Source organism: Temnothorax longispinosus, chromosome 8, assembly GCF_030848805.1.
Source record: "Temnothorax longispinosus isolate EJ_2023e chromosome 8, Tlon_JGU_v1, whole genome shotgun sequence".
Lineage (NCBI taxonomy): Eukaryota > Metazoa > Arthropoda > Insecta > Hymenoptera > Formicidae > Temnothorax > Temnothorax longispinosus.
Genome location: NC_092365.1, coordinates 5,654,539 through 5,682,045, shown reverse-complemented (window position 1 = coordinate 5,682,045; position 27,507 = coordinate 5,654,539). Strand labels below are relative to the sequence as shown.

Below are 27,507 nucleotides of genomic sequence, written 5' to 3'. Positions count from 1 at the left end.
TTTATTCTTGAAGGAATTAAGGCTCAACTTCTGAATAGCCCCTACTTCCGAATTTTATGAAACTTGCAGCAATTGTTGACCATTAGAGGACACGTTCATATCATAAAAATTTTGTACGGAAAGGAACGGAGAAATTGGCATAAAAAATTTAAAAATTTGATTCTAATTTATAGACAATCTAATAGTTGAATTTTGATGAAAGTTGTGGAAATAGTATTCTGATCGGCAGGAATGCTTGGACATTTTGATATGTATATGACATATATGTACATGTATATGTATATTATGTCCAGGCATTCCTGCCGGTAGAGCGTACATGTATGAACAAAGAAAAGTCTTTTAAAGCAGTGAATGGAAATTTTAAAGCAGTGGAAAGAGCACGCATGTACTTTGAAGGCACACTATGTGTCTAGTTTAACAATAGTGGAGTCCCCCGCAGGGGAGTGGAATCTACTGCCTCCACGCATACACTTTTCACGCGAGACGAGTTGTCACATGGGTTTATGGCGTGTTTTACGAGCTCGTTTATATAAGTAGAGGTGGTATTAAACAAGATGAGTTAGTCGATCATCTGTGTGAATATTTGTGGCGATATACAAATTATTCATTTGTATTGTATTGCATCGTATTTTCTTTGTTCATGTATGTACATACTATTTTGACATATGTATTAGTCATTTATGCCTTTTAATACTCAACATAACTGCTATATTTCTCAAACTTGTTTTGTTAATAACTTCTGAATAAATAACGAGCGCGGGCTGAAACCTTCCGAAGGTCACTTAGGAGGGTGACCTTGACAATATATAATACTAAAATATCAAGGTCATCCAAGGTGACCCCCTCCATGTAAACAATTACCCAATAGGTAATCATACAATTTACCATTTGTATATTTTTAATTTCACCGTTCCTATTTGTTTCTGTACAAAATCCTTTATGGTGTGAATGTGTCCTTTAATGCTTTACAATTGCTGCAAGTTTCAGTAAATTTGGAAATAGGGGCTAATCGGAGGTCTTACCGAAATTAAATGCAGTTATGATTTAGAGAGCATTTATAATTCTGACAACAAGTAAAATATAATACCATCTTCGATGCGAATATTACAGATTTGAACATGACGACATTGGTGCATACGTGGTCGCGCGAATTCTCACGGCACCAAGTCATGACCATGACCATAACTTTCTCGGATCTGACAAGTGAGTACAACAAGTACGGGAAAAATGTCACGCGGCCGTTGTTTGTCGTTCTCCTCGACACCGAGGAGACCATGGGCGAGTTCGCCGAGACCACGAGGAGCATAAAGCCCATCTCTTTTTCCTTTTGGCTCGTTATGTTTCTTCAGCGTCCTGGAAATCCTCTCGAGGAACACTGCAGACATCCTACCGATAACGTATTCAACGTGGACTTCAGCACCCAGATGCTGGTTCTCTGCTACGCTCGCCCGATTCTAGTCGAATGGTACGCCATTCGCGATAATCGCACCAGAACGTACGACCTGGCCTTGTGGTCCCCCGATAGAGGTTTACTTTTAAGGACGCGAAAGTCCCTCTACGCTAGAAGGAGCGACATGTTCGGCGACGTTGTACGCGTGGCGTCTGTGAACGTAAGTTTTTCGCTCTTCCTCGAGCTCCGTTGTGCGTTGCTTCTTTTGCGAATCGGAAAATGGTCGTGAGCGACGACCTTCTAGAAAATAATCGCCTTGAAAGAAAATTATCTCGCAATTTGCCACGAAGTCGATATTAGAACGATCTGAACGATTATTACAATTAACCCTTAACGATGATTTATAGATCTCGCGTATGTAGACTCCTATGTAGACTCGAGTAAATTGACTTTGACAATTCTGTTGATATATCCACGAAGAACTCGCCGTGGACCTCGCAGGAGAACGGTACGGTCGGCGGGTTTTTCGGTCTGTTGCTGATAGAGCTCAGCAAAGTGATGAACTTTACGGTGGAGATTCTGGATCCGGTGCAGGGATACGGCAGCTGGAGCAAAGAGAAAAAGGTGTGGACAGGTGCGATCGGCCAGTTGGTGGCCAACGAAGCCGATATCGGCATCTCCGGATTTGTGATGACGACTGACAGACAAAACGTCATCGACTATACAATACCATTGATACGCTCGCGATACAGTCTTTATTTTAAGGAGCCTAACACAGCCTTGGTGGAATGGTCTTTATACTTCAGGGTAATAATTATCTTTATATCAACAATACCTATACATAAATTAGTATTAGGTGTATTAATAGTAGACATGCATCATTTAATATATGTATTACATATGCCTATGTTAATTATTTTGGCTACAATTGGAGGGGTAAAAACCACAGTGTTATAAGTCAAATTTTTCAAATATTTGACTTACACCACTGTAATTTTTACCCCTTTAATTGTATAATGATAGAAGTTTAAAACTGTACAAAGACTTTATAATCATTCTGTTCATTTATAAAATTAAAAATGCAATTACTTAAGAACAAAAAACAGTGTTAAGATAATTTATGCTAAAGATTCACGGTAACAAAGTGGATTAAATTGCTGCTTTTCTTCACCGATAAATGTTCCAGGCATTCAGCTCTATAACTTGGATAGCATTATTAATGATAATAATAACAGCTTCTATTCTATTGACTATCATGAAGACAAAAGGATACTTTTCGATGAACTTGATGTTCGAAAACTATATTAATGTTTGGGGGATTTATTGCCAGCAAGGTTTGTCAGGTAACGTTTACTAGAAACATTCAATATTTGTCTGGCATAATATTTTCGAGTTATTAGTCACGTTTTAAGCAATTGTGTGTGATGCATCGATATGTGTCAATATATGCTAATAAGTCAATATATGCCATGTATATATAGAGGAAAGTCCCCTATTATGAAATAGGCTCCTAATAAGCGATAGCGAAGAGTTTCTGTTAAACTAATAGGTTCTATTTGTTGGTTTCATCACGAACTTATTGCCCTTAGAGTAAAACCTGTTTAGTGGAAAATTCATTATTCGATCGTGCGTACACTCGCCTTCTATATTTTTCAATTCTGCACATAAACTTCCGGCAATCACGCAAAATAGATGTGGTATCTCATAACAGGGGACTTTTCTTTACATGTATATGTATATTTGACACCATAATAATAATGCACATGTATATTTTTGCAAAGAATTTCCCAGCGAGTCATCGATGAGACTGGCTTTTCTCTCGATTTCTGCTTCGTCGATAGTAATTTTGGCCATCTATTCCGCCTCGTATATCAGCATTCTAGTGCTCTGTACGCCCAAACTGCCTTTTTCCACTCTGGAGGGTTACGCTAAGGATGGCTCCTACAAATTAATTGTGTTGCAAAATAGCGCCGAGTACGACTATCTTAGTGTGAGCTCGCCGTTATTTAAAGCGCAGAAATTATTCTTGCGCAACAGTAATTTGTCAGTCACAGTAATTTCGATTGAAACACTCGCAAATAAAAGCACAGTCTCGTGATTGTATTAGTTATTACATGACATACACAATAAATATTAATAATTTAGATAGTAATCATTTTCTTGTAGAGGTAATTTTAAACGTTAAAGAATTTAATTTGTAGAGAATATATTATTGTTCTTAAATTTTTTTGCTTCCTCATAGAGGAAGCTTTGTTTTGTATTCTTATAATGTAAACATTACTGGCGAAAATTCTAAGGAAGAGACATTTTATTATTCCGACTACAACTGGGAAAAAAATATTTTTCTTCAAATTATGCTTTCTCAAATTTTGTAGCATCTCAAGGATCCCGTTTTCTTGCAAATGTACGAACTGCTAGAAGAAAAGCATTTATTACCGCTATCAACGATGGAGGGATTCAAGCAAGTTAGCGTTATTAGTTAATTAATGAAATCAACGACGTTAAGTTTCATTAAGTTGTCCATTTTCATATCAATTCTTACGCAGCTCTGCGAGAGAAACAAGTTAGCGCTTTACACGACGGAGATATTTAAAGAGTTTAAAATTATACCGTGTAGAGTCGTATATATTGAGACCGGAAGAATCGTCAATGCGGCGATAGCTCTAACGAAAGGAAATCCTTACACTGGCCTCATGAATTACCAGTAAGTCCTAATGTATATATTTATTTACAAAGATATATTTTATTATTTAATATACATTTATTGTTTGGAAAACTGTCATCTTTTATTGTACTACGTAATAGTCTGGTGTTTATAAGTTGAGTGTTTGTTGATGCACATAATAAATCGATGAATTTTATTAATATCATTAATTCTTGAAAATATAATTTTTAATAACTTTTAAGGTATAAATTTCATATATTTGTTCTTATAAATATCCCTATTCACTCCAACGTTTTTTTCACCCCAATAATTCTCCAACCATGCACTTTCGAGTCCCACGTGTTTTTTATAATGTTAATAGCTTTGAAAAATTTCCCAAAAATTATTATAATATCTTTGTACCTTCGACTAAAAATCAATGTAAAGAACATTTGAAAATCATTTATTTAAATATTTTTTTATAACAATTATATGTTGACAAACACACGTTACGACTCGTTTTACTTAAAAAATCATAACTCACGAACAAATTGACGAAGCTTAATGAACCAAAACGCAAATTAAAGCTAAAAGTAGTGCAAATGAGAAAAAAAATATGAGATAATTATTAATTAAATAGGAATACTTAATTTCGTCGCCGCAAATTTGGTAATTTTTAAATGGTACAGAAGGACTTTAAGGACTTAAAGAATGCTAGAAAAAGAATTTCTGAATAAGAAAAGGCGAATTTGAAGTGTGACAGATATTTTTTATGTAAAAAAATTAATTTTTTTAATATAATCGTAGCTCCTCCCCACCTCTTCCACCTGCCTCTGAGCCATAATAGACCTCTGTGGAATGTTAAATTTTTTTTTTAACGACAAAAATATTTTAAATACGGTTAAATTATACACAAAAATACATTTTTATCGAAAAAAATGTTTATTTACCTTTCACACAACACTGACGTAATCCTCCAACCATGCACTTTCGTGTCCCACCGAGATTTTGATTGTTCCCCGTTTCGAGAGTAAATGAGCTAGGACTTTGAAATTTTTACTTGAGGTTCCCTGCCACAATAACTTTTTTCCGGCGTGGAGGGGATTCTCCCACGATCATTTGTTTTCCGGAACAAACGACTGTTAGAAATTCGTGGGATACGAAAGGCATGGTTGGAACGAATAGGAATATTTATCCAAGGATGCGAGAATGTCGTTAAATTTTAATGTCGTTGAAATCACAAAATTACAAGAAATATATTATATTCAGATAGAACTACTCTTACGACTGCTTTTCTCTCTTCAAGAATAAATACTCTAAATATCTTTTCACATTTTTCAGCTTGCGGAGATTTCAGGTTAATGGCGTTATAAGCAAATTGAAGAACAAATATGTTATACGAGATAATCCGAGGGAGGAACTTTACGGTTGGGTCGAATTAAACGATGTAACGCCAGCTCTGGCAATGGTGGCGGGCAGTATGGTTCTGGCACTTTTTATCTTAATAATCGAGAAAGTGTATTATTCGTCTAAAACTTGATCTAAGAACAACAATTCGAGAAGAAATCCTGGCAAGCCGCAAGGCAATAATCAGGTCCAAACAAAAATGCCTGATTTTTTGGTCAGGACCGAGTCAGGTAGTCTAAATATGGCCCTGATCCGAAAATAACGCAGCGCATGGGTCTCGGGCGTGAAAAAAATGCGTCGAAGATCCCGACGGATGAGTCGGCCCGATAAGGAAAAATTGCGTCAACGATTCAGACGGATGAGTCGGCTTGATAAAAAAAAAATGCATTATTTTCCTCGATGCGTATTTTCCATCGATTTATATTTTCCTCACGCAATAAAATGCTATTCTTAGTATATTTTTCTATCGCAACACCCCTTTTTTTACCATATATAAGAACTCGAGACTAGACTTGGGCGTAGTCTATCCGCAGTCTTCGAGTGAACTCAAGACGATGGAGAAATTTAACGATTTAAAATGCGTGTGTGATGTATTACAAAATCAAATCACAGCCCTGACGAGGGAGGCTGAGGATTATTGCAACATGGTGCGGCAGTTGCAGCAGCGCGTAAAGTGCTTAACGGAAAAGGTGCCTCCTTTTTTGCAACTCACCGTTCACGTGGACGAGGACGCCGCAATGCTCGAAAAAACGTGAGTATCGCTTTCAAACGTGAAATTATTTCTTATAATATAATCAAACGATAAATTTTATATTTATGTATATTTATAATTATTTACAATTATTTATATTTATTATTCATATTCATATTTATATTTATATTTATTAATTGTATTTTTTGCGTAGGGCTGTCATTACTTCCTTGGTGAAAAAATCTCGCAACCAGATCAGATTGTTCGTGACGCAATTTCGTGGGATGCATAGGGACATCGCGCGGCTGGACTCGCACGAAGAGGCGGGTCGTCGCGAGAGAGACGACGGCGAGCGGGATTCTCCGAACCTGAACCGCCAAGAAACAGTGACCGTCAACGACGATGTCCCCGTATGTTGGGCCTCCCAATGTGAAAAAAATGTGAGAAAAATGTGAAATACGATATATTGAACACGGCCTTTGTTGGGAGGACGGCGACACGGACTATCGCCAGGCAAAGACGATCATTCGACGCGCGGTGCGCGACAACCTGAACATCTGTAATTCAAATTGCAACGAGAATGCGCCGGACCTCTGTAACGTCCGGTTAGGTGACAGTGATCCCGCACGCGCTTGTCCTCCGGTTGAAACGGTTTCCCGCACACGTGACAATGAGTCGCGAGTAGAAATTCGCTTTTCTCGTCCTCCGTAAGTTCCACCATCGCTATATTGGTGGAAAATTTATTCTTAACGCGACGCGCGAGAACGCGAAGTTCGTTCACGAACCACGAAACGCAATCCTCGCCGCGACGATATCTGTACGCGGACGCGGTATCGTCGCAGGTGCAGCACAGATAGTAGCCCAGGCTGAACGGTACGTGACGCTGATAAGCGTATCTTTCCGTTCTCGGGCCCCCCTCGACGTTTTCCCTCTCCCGTCGTTCGAGAAGATACTCCAGATCCGCGTACACCACGAAGGGAAGTCGCTCCTTTCTGTCGTAATTGTCGAAAGACAGCCACTTGTCGCTCTCGTTCGGGAGAACGACGGCGCAGTCGTTCATTCGGCCGCAGTCGACGCTGTGGGCGGCCAACTTGTCGAGCGTATAGAAATAGTGTAGACATCTGCAAAAAATAACGTGCGAGCGATTACTGTGCGTATGTAAAAAAAAATTAACGCCTCGTCTTTTCCTTGTTCCTCGTGTTTTTTTTTCATTTCATTTCATTTCATTTCATTTCTTTTACCTACCGATCGCAAACGTGCTTCGCATACCGTTTCGCGGTCAATTGCGAATTCACCAATCGCGACAGATTCTTTATCCAGGCGAAATGACCCCTGTTGACGCCGCGCAGCGTATCGCGTAGATACAGCAGATTTACGTGCCTGTCCCGCTTATCGTCGGTCAACCGCAGAGGCACGATCGCATTGTGATCGGCGCCCCGGCCGAACTTAGCTTTCTTTTCAATTCCTTCCCGAGTTGTAAACACGTTGATCGATACGTCGTTCTGACGTTCGAATTTTCCGATCTTTTTCAGATCTATGGGAAAATTGATCCCGTCGAAATTCAGCGCCGTCGCGTAATCGGGATACGAGCCGCATCGTTCCACGTGCCGCTCGGCGGGGTACAGAGCGGCGACCACCGCGCGCGCGAAACACGCGTCGTTCTCCGACGGCACGTTGACCACCGCCTTTTTAAGTCTTATACTCAGCGGTATTTTCATCCAACATCTCACGCGCATGGGATTACACTTGTTCACGTTCACGATTAGGTTCAATATTTGCGACAACGCCCATCCGCTGTCGCGTTCCTGAAATTCTTCCAACCGCGTTAGAATCGCGTCGCGCACGTGCCTATCGTACCACTCGCTCAGATCGGACCCTGGGACAAGCTGTTCGTTCCGCGTAGCGATACTCTTCATGTCGGTCTTAACATCCGCTACGAATTCCCCGTTGAATATGACGTTGACCTTCAAACACCCGTGTTCGATCATATTATCCCGCACCTTTTCGAGCACGGTGCCCTTCGCGTCGTCGAGAAATCGCGCGGGCTCGATGTACGTCGAGTTCGTCACAGCGCCGGTCAGCACGCGACGTTGGAACGCCGCGTCGATCTCGATCCACGAGAAACCTCTGTCGCTGCTGCCGCCGCTACCACCTTCCCCTCCGTCCAAACCGGCACCTGACAAGTTGGCCGCCCAGGGCGCCCACAGCGTCGACTGCGGCCGAATGAACGACTGCGCCGTCGTTCTCCCGAACGAGAGCGACAAGTGGCTGTCTTTCGACAATTACGACAGAAAGGAGCGACTTCCCTTCGTGGTGTACGCGGATCTGGAGTGTCTTCTCGAACGACGGGAGAGGGAAAACGTCGAGGGGGGCCCGAGAACGGAAAGATACGCTTTTCAGCGTCACGTACCGTTCAGCCTGGGCTACTATCTGTGCTGCACCTGCGACGATACCGCGTCCGCGTACAGATATCGTCGCGGCGAGGATTGCGTTTCGTGGTTCGTGAACGAACTTCGCGTTCTCGCGCGTCGCGTTAAGAATAAATTTTCCACCAATATAGCGATGGTGGAACTTACGGAGGACGAGAAAAGCGAATTTCTGCTCGCGACTCATTGTCACGTGTGCGGGAAACCGTTTCAACCGGAGGACAAGCGCGTGCGGGATCACTGTCACCTAACCGGACGTTACAAAGGTCCGGCGCATTCTCGTTGCAATTTGAATTACAGATGTTCAGGTTGTCGCGCACCGCGCGTCGAATGATCGTCTTCGCCTAGCGATAGTCCGTGTCGCCGTCCTCCCAACAAAGGCCGTGTTCAATATATCGTATTTCACATTTTTCTCACATTTTTTTCACATTGGGAGGCCCAACATACGGGGACATCGTCGTTGACGGTCACTGTTTCTTGGCGGTTCAGGTTCGGAGAATCTCGCTCGCCGTCGTCTCTCTCGCGACGACCCGCCTCTTCGTGCGAGTCCAGCCGCGCGATGTCCCTATGCATCCCACGAAATTGCGTCACGAACAATCTGATCTGGTTGCGAGATTTTTTCACCAAGGAAGTAATGACAGCCCTACGCAAAAAATACAATTAATAAATATAAATATAAATATGAATATGAATAATAAATATAAATAATTGTAAATAATTATAAATATACATAAATATAAAATTTATTGTTTGATTATATTATAAGAAATAATTTCACGTTTGAAAGCGATTATACTCACGTTTTTTCGAGCATTGCGGCGTCCTCGTCCACGTGAACGGTGAGTTGCAAAAAAGGAGGCACCTTTTCCGTTAAGCACTTTACGCGCTGCTGCAACTGCCGCACCATGTTGCAATAATCCTCAGCCTCCCTCGTCAGGGCTGTGATTTAATTTTGTAATACATCACACACGCATTTTAAATCGTTAAGTTTCTCCATCGTCTTGAGTTCACTCGAAGAGTGCGGATAGACTACGCCCAAGTCTAGTCTCGAGTTCTTATATATGGTAAAAAAGGGGTGTTGCGATAGAAAAATATACTAAGAATAGCATTTTATTGCGTGAGGAAAATATAAATCGATGGAAAATACGCATCGAGAAAAATAATGTATTTTTTTCATCAAGCCGACTCATCCGCCGGAATCGTTGACGCAACTTTTCCTTATCGGGCCGACTCATCCGTCGGGATCTTCGACGCATTTTTTTCACGCCCGAGACCCGGGTGTTGCGATAGAAAAATACACTAAGAATAGCATTTTATTGCGTGAGGAAAATATAAATCGATGGAAAATACGCATCGAGGAAAATAATGTATTTTTTTCATCAAGCCGACTCATCCGCCGGAATCGTTGACGCAACTTTTCCTTATCGAGCCGACTCATCCGTCGGGATCTTCGACGCATTTTTTTTCACGCCCGAGACCCCCCGCCGCGCCACCACCTATCCGCGTTGTCGCTAACGAGCGTCATCGCGTAAACGTTCGCATTCGGAGCGCTCGTCGAGATCGCGCTCAAACCGCGACGCCCCGTCATCGCGGTTTCACCGTCTCTCTCTCGCTCTCGACGATGCGGCTCGCGTACATAATCGCGTTAACCGCGTGTTTTAACGCCGCGGCGTGCATCAATTCCACAATTACCGCGGACGAAAATTACGCGTTCACGTTCGACTACCTGCAGAAATACGGATATCTGTCCAAAAACGTGGACGCGATTCCGGCTTAGAGACGAAACGACGTTTTCCGCAAAGCCTTCAAGGATTTTCAGAATTACTACGATTTACTCGGCGACGGAACGCCCAACAACGAAACGCTGCAATTCATGAGTAAACCGCGATGCGGTTTCCGAGATATCCTGAAGCACGGAACGAAAGCGAGCCTGTCCAAATGGCCGAAGACGCACCTGACGTGGCATTTTCACTTAGCCGACGAAACCGAGCTGAGCACGGCGCAGGCCGCGTTCGACCTGTGGTCGCAGCATTCTGCATTGACGTTCGAACGCTCCGAAACGTCGAATGCCGACATTATAATATATTGGCGACGCCTACTACACTATAACACGAACGCCGAGGTAAACGGAGCATTGTGCTCGGCCAAATTCGACGGCCCCGGCAACGTGCTCGCCCACGCGTCTCTCCCGACGGACCAAGCGGGATTCGTTTCCGAGGTGCACGTCGACGGAAACGAGCCGTGGCACATTTACGTCAACAAACATCCCGCGGATAAGTTTTCCCTGCATTACACGCTGACGCACGAGATCGGCCACTCCCTCGGATTGGTGCACAACAGGCGCAAAACATCGGTGATGTTCGCGATACAGCCGGACCAGCAGTATCCGGTGAAGCTCGACCAAAACGATATCGCCGACATTCAACGTTTGTACGGTGAAAAAATTCAGAACGATCCGCCGCGTCGGACGCCAGCGCCGCCGCCGCCGCCGCCGCCGCCGCCGTCGCCGGACCTGTGCAGCCTCGATCGCGTGAACGGGATATTGATTTTGGAAAATCAAATGTACATCTCGTACAAACCGGTTACGTTTGGTCGATCGATCTGGACGGTAGGACGTACAACGGACCTTTAGCCCTCTCGAATCACATGAGCTTTCTTCACGACAATTACACGCGCGTGACCGCTGCCTATCAATCCCCGTCCGGCGATCTCATGGTGTTCGTAGATAATTTGGTATACTTGGTTCAATATCCGGAATTTAGTCTGCGGCCAGGTTGGCCGAAGACCCTGCAAGAACTCGGATTTCCCGAAAACGCGCTGATCAACGGAGCGGTGAACACCCACAGAGGACGTTCTTACGTGGTGTTCAACGGTAACGCGGTGGGCGAGATAGACGAATGCGACAAGGACAAGAGAGTCGCCAAATTTACGCCCCTCGAGGCGACGTTTCCCGGAATACCGAAAGGCGTGACGTCGATATTCCGCTACATCGACGGCAATCTGTACTTCACCACTCGGGCGCAGTTCTACAAATTCAACGAATTTACGAGGACCGTCTCGTCGGCCGGTAAATTCGATCTGCGGATACTGAATATCGTCTGCCCTAAGGCCGAACTGCTGCAGCAGTTGCGCGATCTCCTCGATCGAATCGTACGCCTCAACGATAACTCGCTAACGTCGGCGAGCGATTATTGGAACGATGACGACACCGGGGTTCGGCTCTCCGATCTCCGCATCCGCCGAAGGAAGTAGAGGACCGCGCAAATTTCCCACACCGCCGAATACGACGCGTCGGAAAAAAAAATCAGAAAGGAACGGTTACCGCGGCGCGAAATGTTCTCGACATTGGCCGATCGACCCGCGCCGAGGAGTATTTCTCCTACGGAGACGGCGGATTCGGAGGCGAACGACAACGGCAATAAAAGGCGGAGGATCAGTTCGATGGACGATCGCCATTATCTTTCTCGTCGCCAGGAATCGCGTCGCAGTTCTCATCCTCCAACCGACGCGCCCGTCGAGGACGATCGTCGTCGTCATCATCAGGAGTTTCGTTCCAACTTTCCCGTCGAATTGCCCCCTGTGCGCATCCTGACGACGCGTTATCTGCTGACGTCGACTGGCTACAAGTACATAGCCATAGGTATCACGATCAAGTCACCGTGGTACAGTATTCATACCACGCCTTCGTACGTGGATATCGCCCTGGGAGACAAACAAGGAAGGGAAATCTCCCTGACGCTCGACATGTGGAAAGGACTAATCGAGCGCAAACGCGACGTATTGTCGTGCATGGAACGTGCTCTCTCCGACGTAACTCACCCCCCCCCCCTAGCCGATGTCGATCGGAGGGATGACAATGCGATTCGGAATGATCAACAACGGGCCGATCGTACGTATGGAGCTACCCAACCTGGCACGCGTGGCGATGGTGCGCAAAACCCTGCTCAAGCTGTACGATCTCCAATTTTGCGTGGATTGCGTCATCCGTGCGCTGAGCGCGGCGACCGAGGAGGTCGACGCTAAGTTTTCGCGCTATCGGGAGATAGCCGCCGCCGCGATGAAAATGGAAACTTCGGTTCAGACTGCGATACTGAAGAGCGATTTCTTCGATCCTGACAACATCGTCGACTGCGAGATAGCCGCGCTCTGTTTCGAATCCTTATAACGATGTCGCGTCTACGAAATGCATATATTCGCGCGAGCGAAACAATGTAAACGCGCTTGTATTATTTTTTGAATAAAAAAAAACTATATGCGCATCTCATATGTGCGCTCTCTCTTTCTGTTTCCCCCTTTTTTCCCAAATCCGTATACCCATCTCCGCGCGACCGCGCTTACCCCCCGCGGTCGCGGCGATCGCGACGCCGAGTTCGAACGCGCGTTACATAAATTATCGCGAATCATAAATTACAGGTCGAACGCGCGTTACATAAATTATCGCGAACAAAGAGACGAGTCATCTGACCGCGCTTACCCCCCGCGGTCGCGGCGATCGCGACGCCGCGGCGCCGACTTCGAACGCGCGTTACATAAATTATCGCGAATCATGAATTACAGGTCGAACGCGAGTCGAATAAAAATTATCGCGAACGAAGAGACGAGTCATCTCACTCGATCTCTCGATACGTCGCGTCGGGATAGGCGGGAAAACCGCAAAACAAAAGGAGGAAAACCGCGAAACAAAACCAAATTAGGAAACGACGAGAGCGACCGCGAACGAGTTCGAACGCGCGTTAAAAAAATTGTCACGTATCGATCGAACGACGAGACGATGAGTCATCTCCATCGATCCCGATGAGTCGGGATGGGCGGGAAAACCACGTCCTGCCCGTCGCGACGCGGATCGAAACGACCTTCGGACCGAGAGTTAAAAAAAAACAAAAAAAACGACGACGACGACGAAGACGGGCGCGCGAGACCCCCCGCGAAACGAACCATCTAGAACGCGTCGTTCTCCCCCCCACCCCCGAAACGTCCAGACGAGCGACCTCGAACGAGTTCGAACGAGTTCGGACGCGCCCGAACGCGCGCGCGACCGACGACGATAAAAAAAAAACAAACAAAAAATATCGGCCCGCGATTCTCCAAAACGGTCGGTAACGGCGCGAGCGCCGCTCCGAGCGCCCTCTCGGAAAATGCCCAAATCCCCGCAACGAGCCCCCGTTGGCGGCCCTGCCCCGCGCCGAACACCCGTTGGCGGCCCTGCCACACTCAACCTTGCGTCAAATGTTCCCCTCGCGTCGCGCTCCCCCTCTCGCCCAGTTTTCTCTTCCCCCCGCATAGCCCCCCCCCCCCGGTGACCCTTTACACCGTCCCTCGACCCCCTCGCCCACCGCTTACGGCGCTCCCCCCGCGGCAGCGAAGCCCCCCCTGACCCGCGTAACCGCAAGCGAGATCCCAGGGCCAGAAGTACCTATTGCCCCCCTACTCAAGTGAGGACAACGTATATGATCCTTATAGTTTCCTTACATTTAGATATTGCATTAACCTTTTCGGTACGGAGAATGACTATAGTCACTGCAGTCCATTATACGTACATACTGCTCACTGCGCCCGAGCGGGGACTATAGTCACTGTCCACAAACTGTTTACTGCGGCCGAGCAACTTGAAATGTTAACTTGAAATGCTTCTGTTGATAAAGTTTTTAAGTTGTTTTTGTTATTGAGTTTTGTTACATATAATAATTGAAGGCTTTGAACGTTGAGTGCCTAGCTCTCTCGTCGAATCGCGTATGTCGGCGAATCGACGCTCCGGCCACTGCACTGAAGGCCCGTTCGCGTCTCGGTCGCTCCGTACCGAAAGGGTTAAGGGATAAGCCGATAAACTAATGATAGAAATGTAATTGGCAAAAAATGGTAAAAGCAATGTTCCAAGATTCACCAGCAAGTGCTGGAAATCTACAGTACACGTCAGCGTTGGCAGTGAATTTTGGAACACAGCCGTAGTTTAATCGAATTCTTACCACAGTTTCAACTGTGTTGTCACACGAACTTTAACGTCGTGATCAGCTGCCATATTGTACGTGAGGTGGATTATTCGCACATGTGAAATGGCAGGATCCTCAGCACCTACAATCAAGTAGTTTCTTAAAAGAAACTAAATATTAAAGAATAAAACTGAAATATATATATTCGTAACCACATTAATCATTACAGTAGAAATAAGAAAACCGATTGTAAACTGAACTTCTTCAGTTGATAATTGAATAATCGTTCTATTCGTATTTACACCACTGTAAAGTATCATTATCATTAATATAATACTGATATATACTATTATTAATGGAGGAACATATGATGTATATAATAAAAATAAGAAAGAAAGAAGAAAATCTCTTTTTAAAATATATATTTAATTTACTTCGCGTTTCGCTTATGGAACATGGCAGTCGTCGTTGATTCACTGTCGAAATGACAGTTTTCCCTAAATAATACAATAGAAATCTAGGAAATAATTAAATTCTAATCGAAATCCATTTTGAGACGTTCCGTAATACGTATCCTGAACCCTTCGGGGTACTGAGCTCTTCCACCATCTGCAAGGTCGTATCCAATGGGAGAGGATTATCATGGGAAAAAGCTATGTATTTTTCGGTACACAAAAAATGAGCACCAGACGCACGTAAGTAAAGCGTCGCTGTTATAAGACAATTATTGTCCGTAAATACATCGTGACGGGAAGACACAATTTGGTGCGAAACTTGTACGGCATTCCCAAATTTAAGTTAAAAAAACGCTAATAATTATGTCGTAATTATTATAATCACACGATACTTTGCGTTCCCAAAAGTGCAACGCGACGAACCGCTTAGACGATTGTCGGCGATTTAAAGTCACGTATTAGTCGGAGAGCTGACGACGAATTTAGGGAATGTATTTTAGGCAAGTTAAAATAACAAAAAAAATAATATTTTATTAATTGGTGAATCTAGAATCCTAAGTCAGGCAGAGGGTTTGCGGTTATTTCGCTACTGCGCAACCTATGACATTTGCAAAAAAATAAATCAAAAAAATATCTTTTAGGCAACTTGAAATTTGTTTAATCTCTAATTTTCTCATCTATTTAACCCAGAAATAAAAATCCCAGACTATTTTTTGGGTTTTAAAGTATAACCTGACCCCCCCGAATATATTTAATAATTATACCTCAAAAATATACTTTAGGCATTCTGAAATTTTTATAGCATGTTTATTAAATAATATTAAAAATACGTGTAAATCGCCAGACGAATTAAACGGTTTTTAATAATTCCCTGACGCGAATAAAGATTTAAAATGAATGCGACAAAAAAGTCTTATGCGTAGCCATAAGTGCGAGAGAGATAGTTAAGGACCTAAGATTTATGCATTTAAAAATGCCTGATTATGCGTAAACTATAAAGTAAAAGAAACTTTTACTTAGTTTTTAGTCATTGAAGTCGTAGATAACGGTCGACGCGGAGATAAATAATTTGTTATTTGCAGTTAGGGGCGAGCAACAAAATCGTAAGTTGCATATTCTGGTAGGGCACGGTCCACAGAATATTTAAATAACAAAAAGACCCGAGCAACAAATTCTTTTAGTTAGTTTTTAGCCATTGAAGTCGTAGGTAACGGTCAACGCGGAGATAAATAATTTGTTTATTTGCAGTTAGGGACGAGCAACAAAATCATACGTTGCATATTCTGGTAGGACACGGTCTATAGAATATTTAAATAACAAAAAGACCCGGAGCAAATAGATCCGGACTAGAGCAACAAATTAGCACGTAAATAGCACTAAATTTTTTAATAAATGCAGATTTTTTTTTGCGATAGTGGGGGGAGGGGCTAACTTGATAGAGGTAGTTTAATCACAGTTAATCGATATATATTCAAATTTGAATCTAGTGAATTCTGGTCAACACTTCTGTACCTTCATTTTTCTATAAGTTAAGTTACTATTAGGTATTGCTTGTGTTGTATCTCAAGAGATACTTTTAGTTTATTTTATGTTCTTCATTTCATTAATTAAATTTTATAACAATTATAACTCACGTTAGAAAACTGTTTCATGCATATTTCATACTTAAATTTATTTTTTTTTTATTTAATAAACTGCCTCTATAGATGGATTATTGTATCTGTATTTTGATTTCTTATTTCCCTTGACTCTCAATGTACTCATTAAACTCCATCTCTACTGCTAGACAGTGGTTTGTCCCAAAGCAATAATGGTATTTAAAGTACATATTATATAAGAAACAAGATCATACACACTAAAATTCAGCTTATTTTAGACCGCATAATTTTGCATAATTTCAATAAAATTTCACGCATAATCAAGCATTTTTAAATGCATAAATCTTAGGTTCTTAACTATCTCTCTCGCACTTATGGCTACGCATAAGACTTTTTTGTCGCATTCATTTTAAATCTTTATTCGCGTCAGGGAATTATTAAAAACCGTTTAATTCGTCTGGCGATTTACACGTATTTTTAATATTATTTAATAAACATGCTATAAAAATTTCAGAATGCCTAAAGTATATTTTTGAGGTATAATTATTAAATATATTCGGGGGGGTCAGGTTACACTTTAAAACCCAAAAAATAGTCTGGGATTTTTATTTCTGGGTTAAATAGATGCTAAAATTAAAGATTAAACAAATTTCAAGTTGCCTAAAAGATATTTTTTTGATTTATTTTTTTGCAAATGTCATAGGTTGCGCAGTAGCGAAATAACCGCAAACCCTCTGCCTGACTCAGGATTCTAGATTCACCAATTAATAAAATATTATTTTTTTGTTATTTTAACTTGCCTAAAATACATTCCCTAAATTCGTCGTCAGCTCTTGGACTATATGAGTCTTTGAACGTGGCATTGCTGTGTTAACATACAGTTGCTTTCCACGTCTCTCGATTTTTACTTTCGGTCTTCAAACTGCTGGAGCACATCATTGCATCGAAGTCGCACCCCGTTTGGGGGTTTATCGCCGGCGAGGGATCATCCGACAGCTATATATGTATCTCGAAAATAAGCACGTTCGTCGCTGGTACGAAATATTTATAATATCATAAAACATATATCAATTGAGTATTTTATCAGATGTACTACACTTAATTACGGCAGCACACATGAATGTGTGTGACTCGCGCTGCTACCTCTTCGCTTGAGCGTCGCCGCAAGAATGGCGCGGCAAGGTGTAGGCAGAGATGCCAGGACTATAGGTGGCGATAAGTCGAGGACAACCGCGTTATTTCGCGTAATTATTATAAATATAAACGTGCTACGACTGAAAACCTCATCAGTGCTGCTACGCGTAGACGTTGCGTCGTCGACGAGAACTTGAAAATAATTGTATTTTTTTAGTATGGCACATAAGCGGTGCGTAAAATGACAATAAAAGATATAGCGGTGCGTAAAATGACAATAGAAGAATCTGAAAAAATGCAATTACGATTAAACGATTAATTTTAGTCGAGATAATATAAATACGTTTGTGGCTAGTACTAATTGATTTATAAATTAGAATTATCGGAGAAGGCAGCTTTGTGACGCTGAAACAGGAAATATTAAAAAATGCCGATGTCAATAAAAATAACGATATTAATTCTCTCTGATTGAATGACGATATTAACAGTCACTATTTTTTTGCATTAACATCGCTCATACCACCACTGTGTGACGATTGTGGCGCAAAGAACTGTGCGTTGGGCTAGTGAGCCGCAGATCCAGGTTCAAATCCGACCAAAAGTTATTGGTTTTTATTCGATCTCTTTTTATATTTGGAGAAAAAATTTCGAACACGAAAGTCACAAATGCCCGAAGTGCCCCAACACGTAAAAAGAAAGGATGTATTGTCCGCTCACATGTTATAGCGGATATAATCGCATTGTCTTAGACTTTTAGAGTGTCCGCTATAACATGTGATCGGACAATACATCTCTTCTTTTTACGTGTTGGGGCACTTATCGGGCATTTGTCAAATACATTATCAACTTGACAAAACAATATAATCGCATTATATTGTTTTAATGTTCTGCTAACATGATCGGGTGGTGTATTTTTTCTTTTATTTTTTTAGGGCGCAGTGTGGTCTAATGGCAAAGGTGTCACAATCGTATAACCGCGAGGACTCGGGTTCGAGTCCATCTGACCACAGTTGGAATTTTAATATTTCGTTTTTCACAGAAGTAAAGAAAGACGTTAACCTGTTGGTTTTCTTCCACACGTAGTAACTGCGCACTGCTACGTGTGACATGAGTAAGAAAAGGAGGGATGCAGGTGTATATGTATCATATGTTTTTCAAAGTATAAATAAAACTAAAAAATTTAGTATAAATAAAACTAATATAAATTAGCAAGTCTACAATGTTGTGAAATCAACAAGGCCGATTGTTTGCACGGCAGTCATCATGCTGAATCATTTTTGGCACCATAATGATTACTTGGCGAATTTGATGATCGCCTGAAGCTCTCTCCGGCCGCGGATCGATCAATGAATCACATTAATAGGAAATAATACTGACTGGACTGAAACTTTGTAAACAGACTTGTTTTAGGGTACTATTCAACATATTAAAAGTCCCCACGTGTAGGCACTACGTTGCGGGGAGGGGAGGGTCCAAAAGATTCCAAAAATCAGTTTTTGGCAAATAACTCGGAAAATATCGACTTTACAAAAATTTATGTAGATATAAAAATTGTAGCTTACAAAATTCCACACAATTTCGTTTTTTATTCAAGTCTGTACGATCAAATGGAGCAGAGATAGAATTTTTTTAAACACCGGTAGTTTTGCCTCGATTCGAGAGTCAATTCTCGAGATATAAGCGAAAAATGCGCGACGCGCGTACGCGTTAGCCTCGATTTGAGAGTCCATTTTCGAGATATTAGCAAAAAATGCGCGACGCGTGTACGGGTTTTTGTTGCGTCGCAAAACTACCGGTGTTTAAAAAATTTTATCTTTGCTCTATTTGGTCGTACAGACTTGAATAAAAAACGAAATTGTGCGGAATTTTGTAAGCTACAATTTTTATATCTACATAAATTTTTGTAAAGTCGATATTTTCCGAGTTATTTGCCAAAAACTGATTTTTGGAATCTTTTGGACCCTCCCCTCCCCGCAACGTAGCGTCTACACGTGGGGACTTTTAATATGTTGAATAGTACCCTAAAACAAACCTGTTTACAAAGTTTCAGCCCAGTCAGTATTATTTCCTCGAGATCGACAAATTTCGAGTCATTTTACTGGGCTATAAACTTTGAAAGTAATCCAGAGCTGTCCAGAAAGCAATAGCACAAACAGATATGACATATATGATATATATAAAATACATTATCAGCTTGACATATCGCTCTCTGTATTTTTCTTGAACATTTTTATAATCGATTATAGCTTGAAGATAACTATTGATGCTCGCAATCCGCAACAATGAGGCTGCTGCTGTAATTCGTTCAATTATCTAATTTGTTTTCTTTTAATTTATTTTTTTAAATTTGGAGTTGCGACAATAATTCTATGCATTTCATGTATCGTTACATATTATTTATACATACATTTATGTAATATAATAATATATAATATATACACATATTTCTTTAATTTCTACTGAATACCGCAATGTCATTTTGTCGAAATAAATTGGATTAGACATATAATAATATAATATGTAATAAAAAAAAATACACAATAAAATATAATATGTAAAATATATGATTTAAGTTGAAAAAAATGATTTTGCGATTTTCAAGAGAAATAAAGGAAAATAAATTATGTTGTCCATCAACCGGCACTTGACAATGTATATTCTGACAAGTGCATGTTTAAGATGCGATCTGTCGATCGTTTCCAATCGCAATTTTCTAATGGTGTTGATATCGGTCGGTGTGTACGCTCGCGGAATATACACCTAATGCAGCATTATAAATTTTAATGTGCACTTTCCGTATGGACGTGCTCAGGGTCGGACACGAACGTCGATATTTTTAAATTCGTGATGGGCGTAAGGTCAACGATTTTTTTTTGCGTAGTATAAGAAATTTCGCATCGCTTTTATTATTTGCTTTCGTATCGTCATACGATCAATGATTCACATCGGTGCAAATGTAATCTAAGAATTAATCGCGCTTAGCAATTAATCAATATCTCTGAACATGTTTATTATTTGAGATAAATGGAATGTTTAATTACTTTTAGAATACTTAATAAAAAGGTATTTTTATTTATTGTAAACTGTAACGTTAACAGTCGGAGAAGATCTCGCGCTTAATTAACTGCGTATACTTCCAGATCTCGCATTTTATTATTCAACATGAATATTAAGAAGATATCGTTGATTCTTAATTTATACCGACAGCGCAAGGAAGGAGAGCGATTAAAGCAAATTAATATAAGCCCGTTTGATCGGTCGCAATTTCCACGTCGCAGAATCACCGCGATTATGTTATCTGAAACGCTTGATATGTATCTACGTCCCTGCATTTACCCCGCGTATTACTGCAACCGCGAGACATTTGTCCTGCTAAGCGGAAGTTTTACCCGTTTAGTTGATCTCCCCGGTCTATCGCGCTGTAAACTTCCCTCGATTGATCCTCCAACGGTGAACAAAAAAAATGAAATTGTCGCTTTGTTCGGCGTTTCTATTGCTTTTCGTTCTTTTCGACACTTCGGCAAGGAACATTTACATCAACGTCAACGTCTTTGTCGACGTGATACTGAGCGTCCGAAGACAATATACCGCGGCGTCCGTTATATTCACCCATCCTGGAGACCAGTACGGAGATTACGGGGGTCAGTTCGAAATATCTTCCAAACGGCACAGTATTATTTTTGCTGACATATATGTATATCTCTGTTATACAGGGGAAAAATGATTAGTCTAATTAGAATAATCTTGGTTAATTGAATATATTGTGCTCTTGTTTTAATTTTAATAAAACAAGTGTTTATTTCATTAATATACTGTTATTAAATTAATAAGATTATTTCCAATTAGATCTAATGCTGTTAATACAACATTATCTTCTTCCATGTATAAATATATTAACACATTGTATGTCTGACATGTTTTGTACATTTATGTACGCCCAGTAGAATTTGCATTATCATAAGCATATAATAATAAGATACCGTGCAATATGATTAAATAAGACTGTATCCTCACGGGTACTTTTGAATAGCTTTTACTTTACATTTTACATTGTTATTTAGCTATTTATTTTATTTAACATCCAAAAAAGTCGTGAAAAACATCTGAAAGCGCATGATTATTGTAAATTTCAGTAATTTAAAAAATACAAATTATATTGACTACTTTGTTAAAAGATTCTCTATAATTCTAGTAAAAGATTATACGAAGTTTTTTTTTTGTTTAAAAAACTCGAGAGAGTTCTCCAGCGTTTCTAATATCCGAGGTTGTTGAGCTGATTTCGGAAAATCCTCGCTGTAGATTTACAAATCACACATCTGATACATGAGAGCAGCCGCTTGCTGAGCCGACGTTACATAATGACTGCGGACATGCACTTCAAAATGTTACGGACGTCACTCAGGTACTACCGACAAGTAGTCCACCCTATCATCGTCGTCATTTTACCCGATTTCGAGGCGTATCTGGACTTCGCGGAGGCAACCAAGACCTACCCCATGTCCTTTCCGGTGTGGTTCATGCTGTTTCTCTACACCCCCGACAACGGTATCCACGACTACTGCCACGAGCCGGTCAGCAATCCCTTCAATCTGGCGTTCGACACGCAGATGCTGGTATTGTGCAACAACGATTCAATCCTACGGGAATGGTACTCTGTCGACGGCAAGACCGTCAAAATCTTTGACTTGGCAGAGTGGGGAGATGACGAAAACAAATTTATTGCTTTAACGAACCTGTCTCTCTATGAACGGAGAAAAGACATGGAAGGAATTGTTGTACGAGCGGTCACAGTCAAGGTGCTCGATAAGATGTGATTTTCGCTATATATAATATCTCTAGTAGCACAACTTCGTCGTTATAATATAGGGATCTGCTGTTTATTTAAAATTCTGCGAAAGAGAAAGAGATATCTCAGATTGGCGTTACAAGTGTTACAAGTGTTACAAATCAATTTCGATTTTTAGCCTAATAAAGAGATTTATTGCACGTTAGATTATATCATCGCAGGCGTGTAATATTTGCATTTCATCCATAGTCGATATTGACGTCATATTGACACTGCATTTGGATGTAATTTATAATTAATATGAGCATGATATTGAGAAATATTGGCTAATATTTAGTGAAGCTATTGTAGTTCGCTACTAGAGATAAAAAAAAAAATATATATATATACGCATATATAAAATAATATGTACGCTTTGATAATTAATTAATAATATAAATTGCTAACTAACTAATAAATTAACAACTAATATTGGTGGAAATATTTGACACTTGAATTAAATATCTCTTTTCAAATTTTTAACTGTTAAAAGATATCGATTTTTATTTTATCGAATATTTACTTTATTTTTTCAAGAATCTGTATTATTTATATAATAATATAATATTGTGCAGCATATATATATATTAATACTAACATGATACCCGTGCTTCGCTACGGTAACACACATTTTACCCCTTTTCACCCCGTTAGAAGTTGAATTTCTAAAAATCCCTTCTTAGTAGGTGCTTACGTCATGAAAGGAATATACTCACCGAATTTCATGTTTCTAGATTTGGGCTGGGCGTTGATGAGTCAGCCGTAACATTGAATTATATGTATATAGATAGATAGATAGATAGATAAATGATTAGAGTAAAATCTTGAATTATGTTTTTAAGCACTTGTTTGGGTAAATTTTGTAACCAAAAACCAAGTCGATATCTTATCAGGCCCAAGAGATATTGAGAAAGTCGCGAAAACACATTTTACCCCTTTTCACCCCCTTAGGGATCGAATTTCTAAAAATCGCTTCTTAGTGAGTGTTTACGCCATGGAAGGAATATACTCCTCAAATTTGATGTTTTTAGGTTTGGACTGTGCGTTGATGAGTCAGCCGTAACATTGAATTATATATATATAGATTATATAATTAATATTATATAAATATATAATTAGAATTATGTAAATCTAAAATATAATTAGTATTATATAAATAATACAGTTTCTGAGAAAGATTATTATATATATCGATTTTTTTAACAATAGAAAATTTGTAATAAATTAATGTCATGAAAACGTAATAAATGTAATAAAATTATATACTATAATTCTACAACTCGTACGATAAAATTAATAATTGTGACACGGATTTTCTGTTTAATTAATTGGTGTTAAAAATCCAGGGTTCGTCGGTTATGACAAAGTTTGCTGGGAATTACGTGGCTAGCATGTACGGGAAAATATTGGAGGAGCTTACGTATTCTCTTAACTTTACCTTGAAGATTGTCTCGCAAATGAGCGAGCACGGTATGTGGGATGAACAGAATCAGACGTGGTCCGGAGTGATGGGCGAGCTTGTATCGGGTCGTGCGGATTTCGCTATCGCCGATATGTCGATGACGAGCTTTCGGGTACGCTATGTCGATTTCACGCTGCCCTTGATCATATCCAGAAACGCTCTGTATTTCAAGGAACCGGGGATATGTGGCGTCAAATGGCTCGGCTATTTTCAGGTAATATGATTGATTAACATTAAAATTATACATGGGTTTATCCTTATCTCGTTATTGCCGCTACGAAAATAATAGGCGAGAGTTGCCTAATGTGTCCGCGGCCACCTAAATCGTTGATCAATTTTTTCTCATTGCTCTAACACTAAAAATGAAATAAATGAGCAGAAAGACAAAAATTCCCAGATTACATCTTATTTTCTGTGTATTACAAACACATTAAAAAAATCAAATATAATTATTTGTAATTTTTGATCAATTTATGCAGCTGATAATCTAATGTAATTGTATTCTGCATTTTTATGTTTTGATGAAAGTAGATTTATTATAGAATATTTTATATTTATTTTATGTACATATTACAATTATTATAAAAATTAATTTAATATTTTTATAAAACAAATCATATTTCCTAAATTGGTTAGACATATAATAGTAACTGTTTTAAACATCAAACTACAGTTTCTAATATTAACTTGCATGCAAATTACCAAATAAGTAAATTATCAAATGAGAAGTAAGTATAACATAAAATAAGTAATAACAATTTTAGCGACTCCTTCCAATATATTGGAATAGCTTTTTTTCAAATAGCGTAAGCTCGATTTAATTTTGAACTAGACCTAATATCTGAATTCGTACGATCGTGACAGACATTCAATTCGTGCACGTGGGCTACGATTGTCACGCTGATAGCGATCGCGCCGCTTCTCCTATCCTACATGAAAACTATCCGCGAATCTGGAAGCATGATGGAACTGATCTCTGAGAATTTTATCTGCATTTGGGGTATCTTCTGCCAGCAGGCGCTTATAGGTATCACCCTATCTTATAAATCTTATAATAATAAACACGATTTCCGAAGCAGTTCTAATTAAACATTCGGCTATAAAATATCACGATTGCTCGCTTTTCTCAGTACGAAAAAAAATTAGTAAAACAATTATTTTAATTAGACTAATCTCGGACTCTATTTTCTCCTTTTTCAAAAGTACAACTAGAGCTTATAAGTAAATTTTTTCCTCTAGAGTTTCCGAGAAGAACGTCGCTGCGCATCGCGTACTTGACGATATTTTTGACAGCGGTGTTGGTAGCGGCTCACTATTCGGCGGCGTTAGTCTGCTTCCTAACGGCGTGCACTCGCGTTCTGCCCTTTCAGACGATAGAAGAATTCGTCGACGCGGGCACCTATAAATTAATCGTTCTACGCGGCAGTGCCGACTACGACTTAGTCGCCGTAAGTTTACTCGGTGATCGAGAAGCTCGACTTTCACTTCTGCCAGTACACCTTTTGAGCGATCGAAGTTATGTCAGAGACCATGTTGCATTCGGTAATATGGAATCATAATCACGTTTAATAATATTTACCGTGTGGTTTCATTCACGCTGACAGTACATGAAGTGATAAATAGTTTGCGCGTCACAAGTCGTTTCCGCGACAGTTTCAGGCGAGAAACAAGGAGCCGACGTCTTTCCCGGTGAAACTGATGAAATTAATGAAGGACAAACAGGAACTGCCAGAGAATATAATGGATGGTTTTATGCAAGTACGATTGACAATTCGTATTTTTACGCACGACATCGAGACGAGTACAATATGAAATCAATTTTAACAATGTAGTTGCCTAAATTTTTACCTCCATAAGAAATTACTCTAGTTATCTTTTTTTTTTAATTGATATGATTACTTCCAGAGTGATGCTTGAAAAGTTCTTTGTATCGCTGTTTGTTTAGGTATGCAATGAGAGAAGGGTTGCTTATATGCTGCTGGGCGCTGAGAAGAAAACCGTAGAAATGAGGATACCCTGTAAACTGTCGTCCATCAATACCGAACGGATAGGCAACTTAGGAATGGTCCTGTCCAAGAACAACCCATACACAGGCGTGATAAATTATCAGTGGGTATCGCGAAAGATCCTCTTCTCCCTTTTTGCGTTCAACCTTACCTTTCGGCTGTAAAAATGATATCGCGTGTACCAGTTTGCAGAAATTTTCGGACAACGGTATGATGACGCGTTTGAAGGATACGAGATTTTTGCCGCAGTCGGCCGAAGACAAGACTTTCGTGCCGGTGCGCTTGGTTAACGTCGCCCCAGTTTTGGCGTTTCTCTGCGGAGGCATTATTATAAGCATCATGGTGTTGATTATAGAGAAAATTCATTATCGGTTGAAAAGAAAGAAATTTCAACCGAAAGTCTTTTATCCTGTCAGAAAGCTGTTTATCAAGAAGCAGAATAATTGAGAGAAAATTTACTATGTATATTATGTTTGTGCTTGTGACAATTAATTATTCTTAGCACTTAAAATTTTCTTTACGCCAATTATTGTATACAATATGTATTGTGTGTTGCTTTTTAAGATCGCAATAAACATTTAAATATTAATGTGGCAATCGTGACGCAGAGAGATGTGCATCTGAAGGTGCGAGTTCAAATCCGACCAAAAATCGTCGGTTTTTATTCGATCTGGTCTCTCAGAATTCAATAGCAAACCACCGAGAGGATTTTGCTCAGAAGGGGACGCCGCATGGCTCCTTGTGAGCGCAAAATAATTTACTTTTAACAAAAGTATTAAAAATTAAACATATTAAACATGTCGTCGATATTTTCAAATGTATTTAACTCTGCCAAAGATAAAATGGGAAAGATGTCTGGCTTACGAGTCTTGCGTTGGCGATCTTGAATAATTTTTGAAATATTATTTAAATATTAATATTTTTAACAACTTTGAATTTTTTAAGCCTTGTGATTATAGTACATAGATAAATTTAAATTATTATATTGTGATATATATATGTTTACGTGATAACACTAAAATAAGATAAGAATTTAAAACATCTTCCTAGCGAGAGAAGAAAACAAAATTTCAGTTTTAGAATTTTTTTTGAAAGTCAAAGTTCAATTTTCGTTGACAATCATTCAAGGTATTCGACATAAGAAATCAAATTAAACAATATATTTAAATAATTAAATTATCAAGGATATCAAGAAGATTTCTTTCATGCTCAACACTACATCTCTTTTGCGAGACATGCACGTTTAATAAATTCATTGATCTTTATGTCTTTATGCATCGAATTGAAAACTAATAAGATACGTCGATATACTTGAAATAGAAGCAAAGTGGACGATGCGCGGATAAGTATAATGTCAGTTACGGCGAACTTAACCATGGCGAATAATTCATCGGTTTGGCTGATAATTCGCCGATAAAAATCACATTAATCAGTGACACTCTTTCGCGCGCAGTCCTAGATCTTGAAATCCGATAAATTCTTCTATGTGATGATCGCCCTTCAGTCACGGTTTCGCCCTTGAGAGAATCGCAGTACCCTTAA

General features: G+C 40.2%; 3 protein-coding genes across 3 annotated transcripts; 2 read left to right on the top strand and 1 right to left on the bottom strand.

Annotated features, from left to right (window-relative positions):
* The first annotated feature begins 545 nt into the window (after positions 1 to 545).
* Positions 546 to 1,763, top strand: LOC139817510 (uncharacterized). Its single transcript, XM_071785658.1, has one exon. It carries the CDS (start codon positions 1,119 to 1,121, stop codon positions 1,677 to 1,679), a length of 561 nt encoding a protein of 186 aa, XP_071641759.1. The 5' UTR covers positions 546 to 1,118; the 3' UTR covers positions 1,680 to 1,763.
* A 9-nt stretch (positions 1,764 to 1,772) lies between these two features.
* LOC139817509 (uncharacterized) lies at positions 1,773 to 8,624 on the bottom strand. Its single transcript, XM_071785657.1, has 2 exons — positions 7,378 to 8,624; positions 1,773 to 7,253 (listed from the first exon to the last, which is right to left on the bottom strand). Exons 1-2 carry the CDS (start codon positions 8,118 to 8,120, stop codon positions 6,656 to 6,658), a joined length of 1,341 nt encoding a protein of 446 aa, XP_071641758.1. The 5' UTR covers positions 8,121 to 8,624; the 3' UTR covers positions 1,773 to 6,655.
* A 12,470-nt stretch (positions 8,625 to 21,094) lies between these two features.
* LOC139817988 (glutamate receptor 1-like) lies at positions 21,095 to 26,619 on the top strand. The gene is made up of 8 exons (XM_071786367.1): positions 21,095 to 21,313; positions 21,972 to 22,468; positions 23,844 to 24,173; positions 24,824 to 24,986; positions 25,199 to 25,407; positions 25,613 to 25,717; positions 25,905 to 26,068; positions 26,151 to 26,619. Exons 1-8 carry the CDS (start codon positions 21,136 to 21,138, stop codon positions 26,410 to 26,412), a joined length of 1,908 nt encoding a protein of 635 aa, XP_071642468.1. The 5' UTR covers positions 21,095 to 21,135; the 3' UTR covers positions 26,413 to 26,619.
* The last annotated feature ends 888 nt before the right edge of the window (positions 26,620 to 27,507 follow it).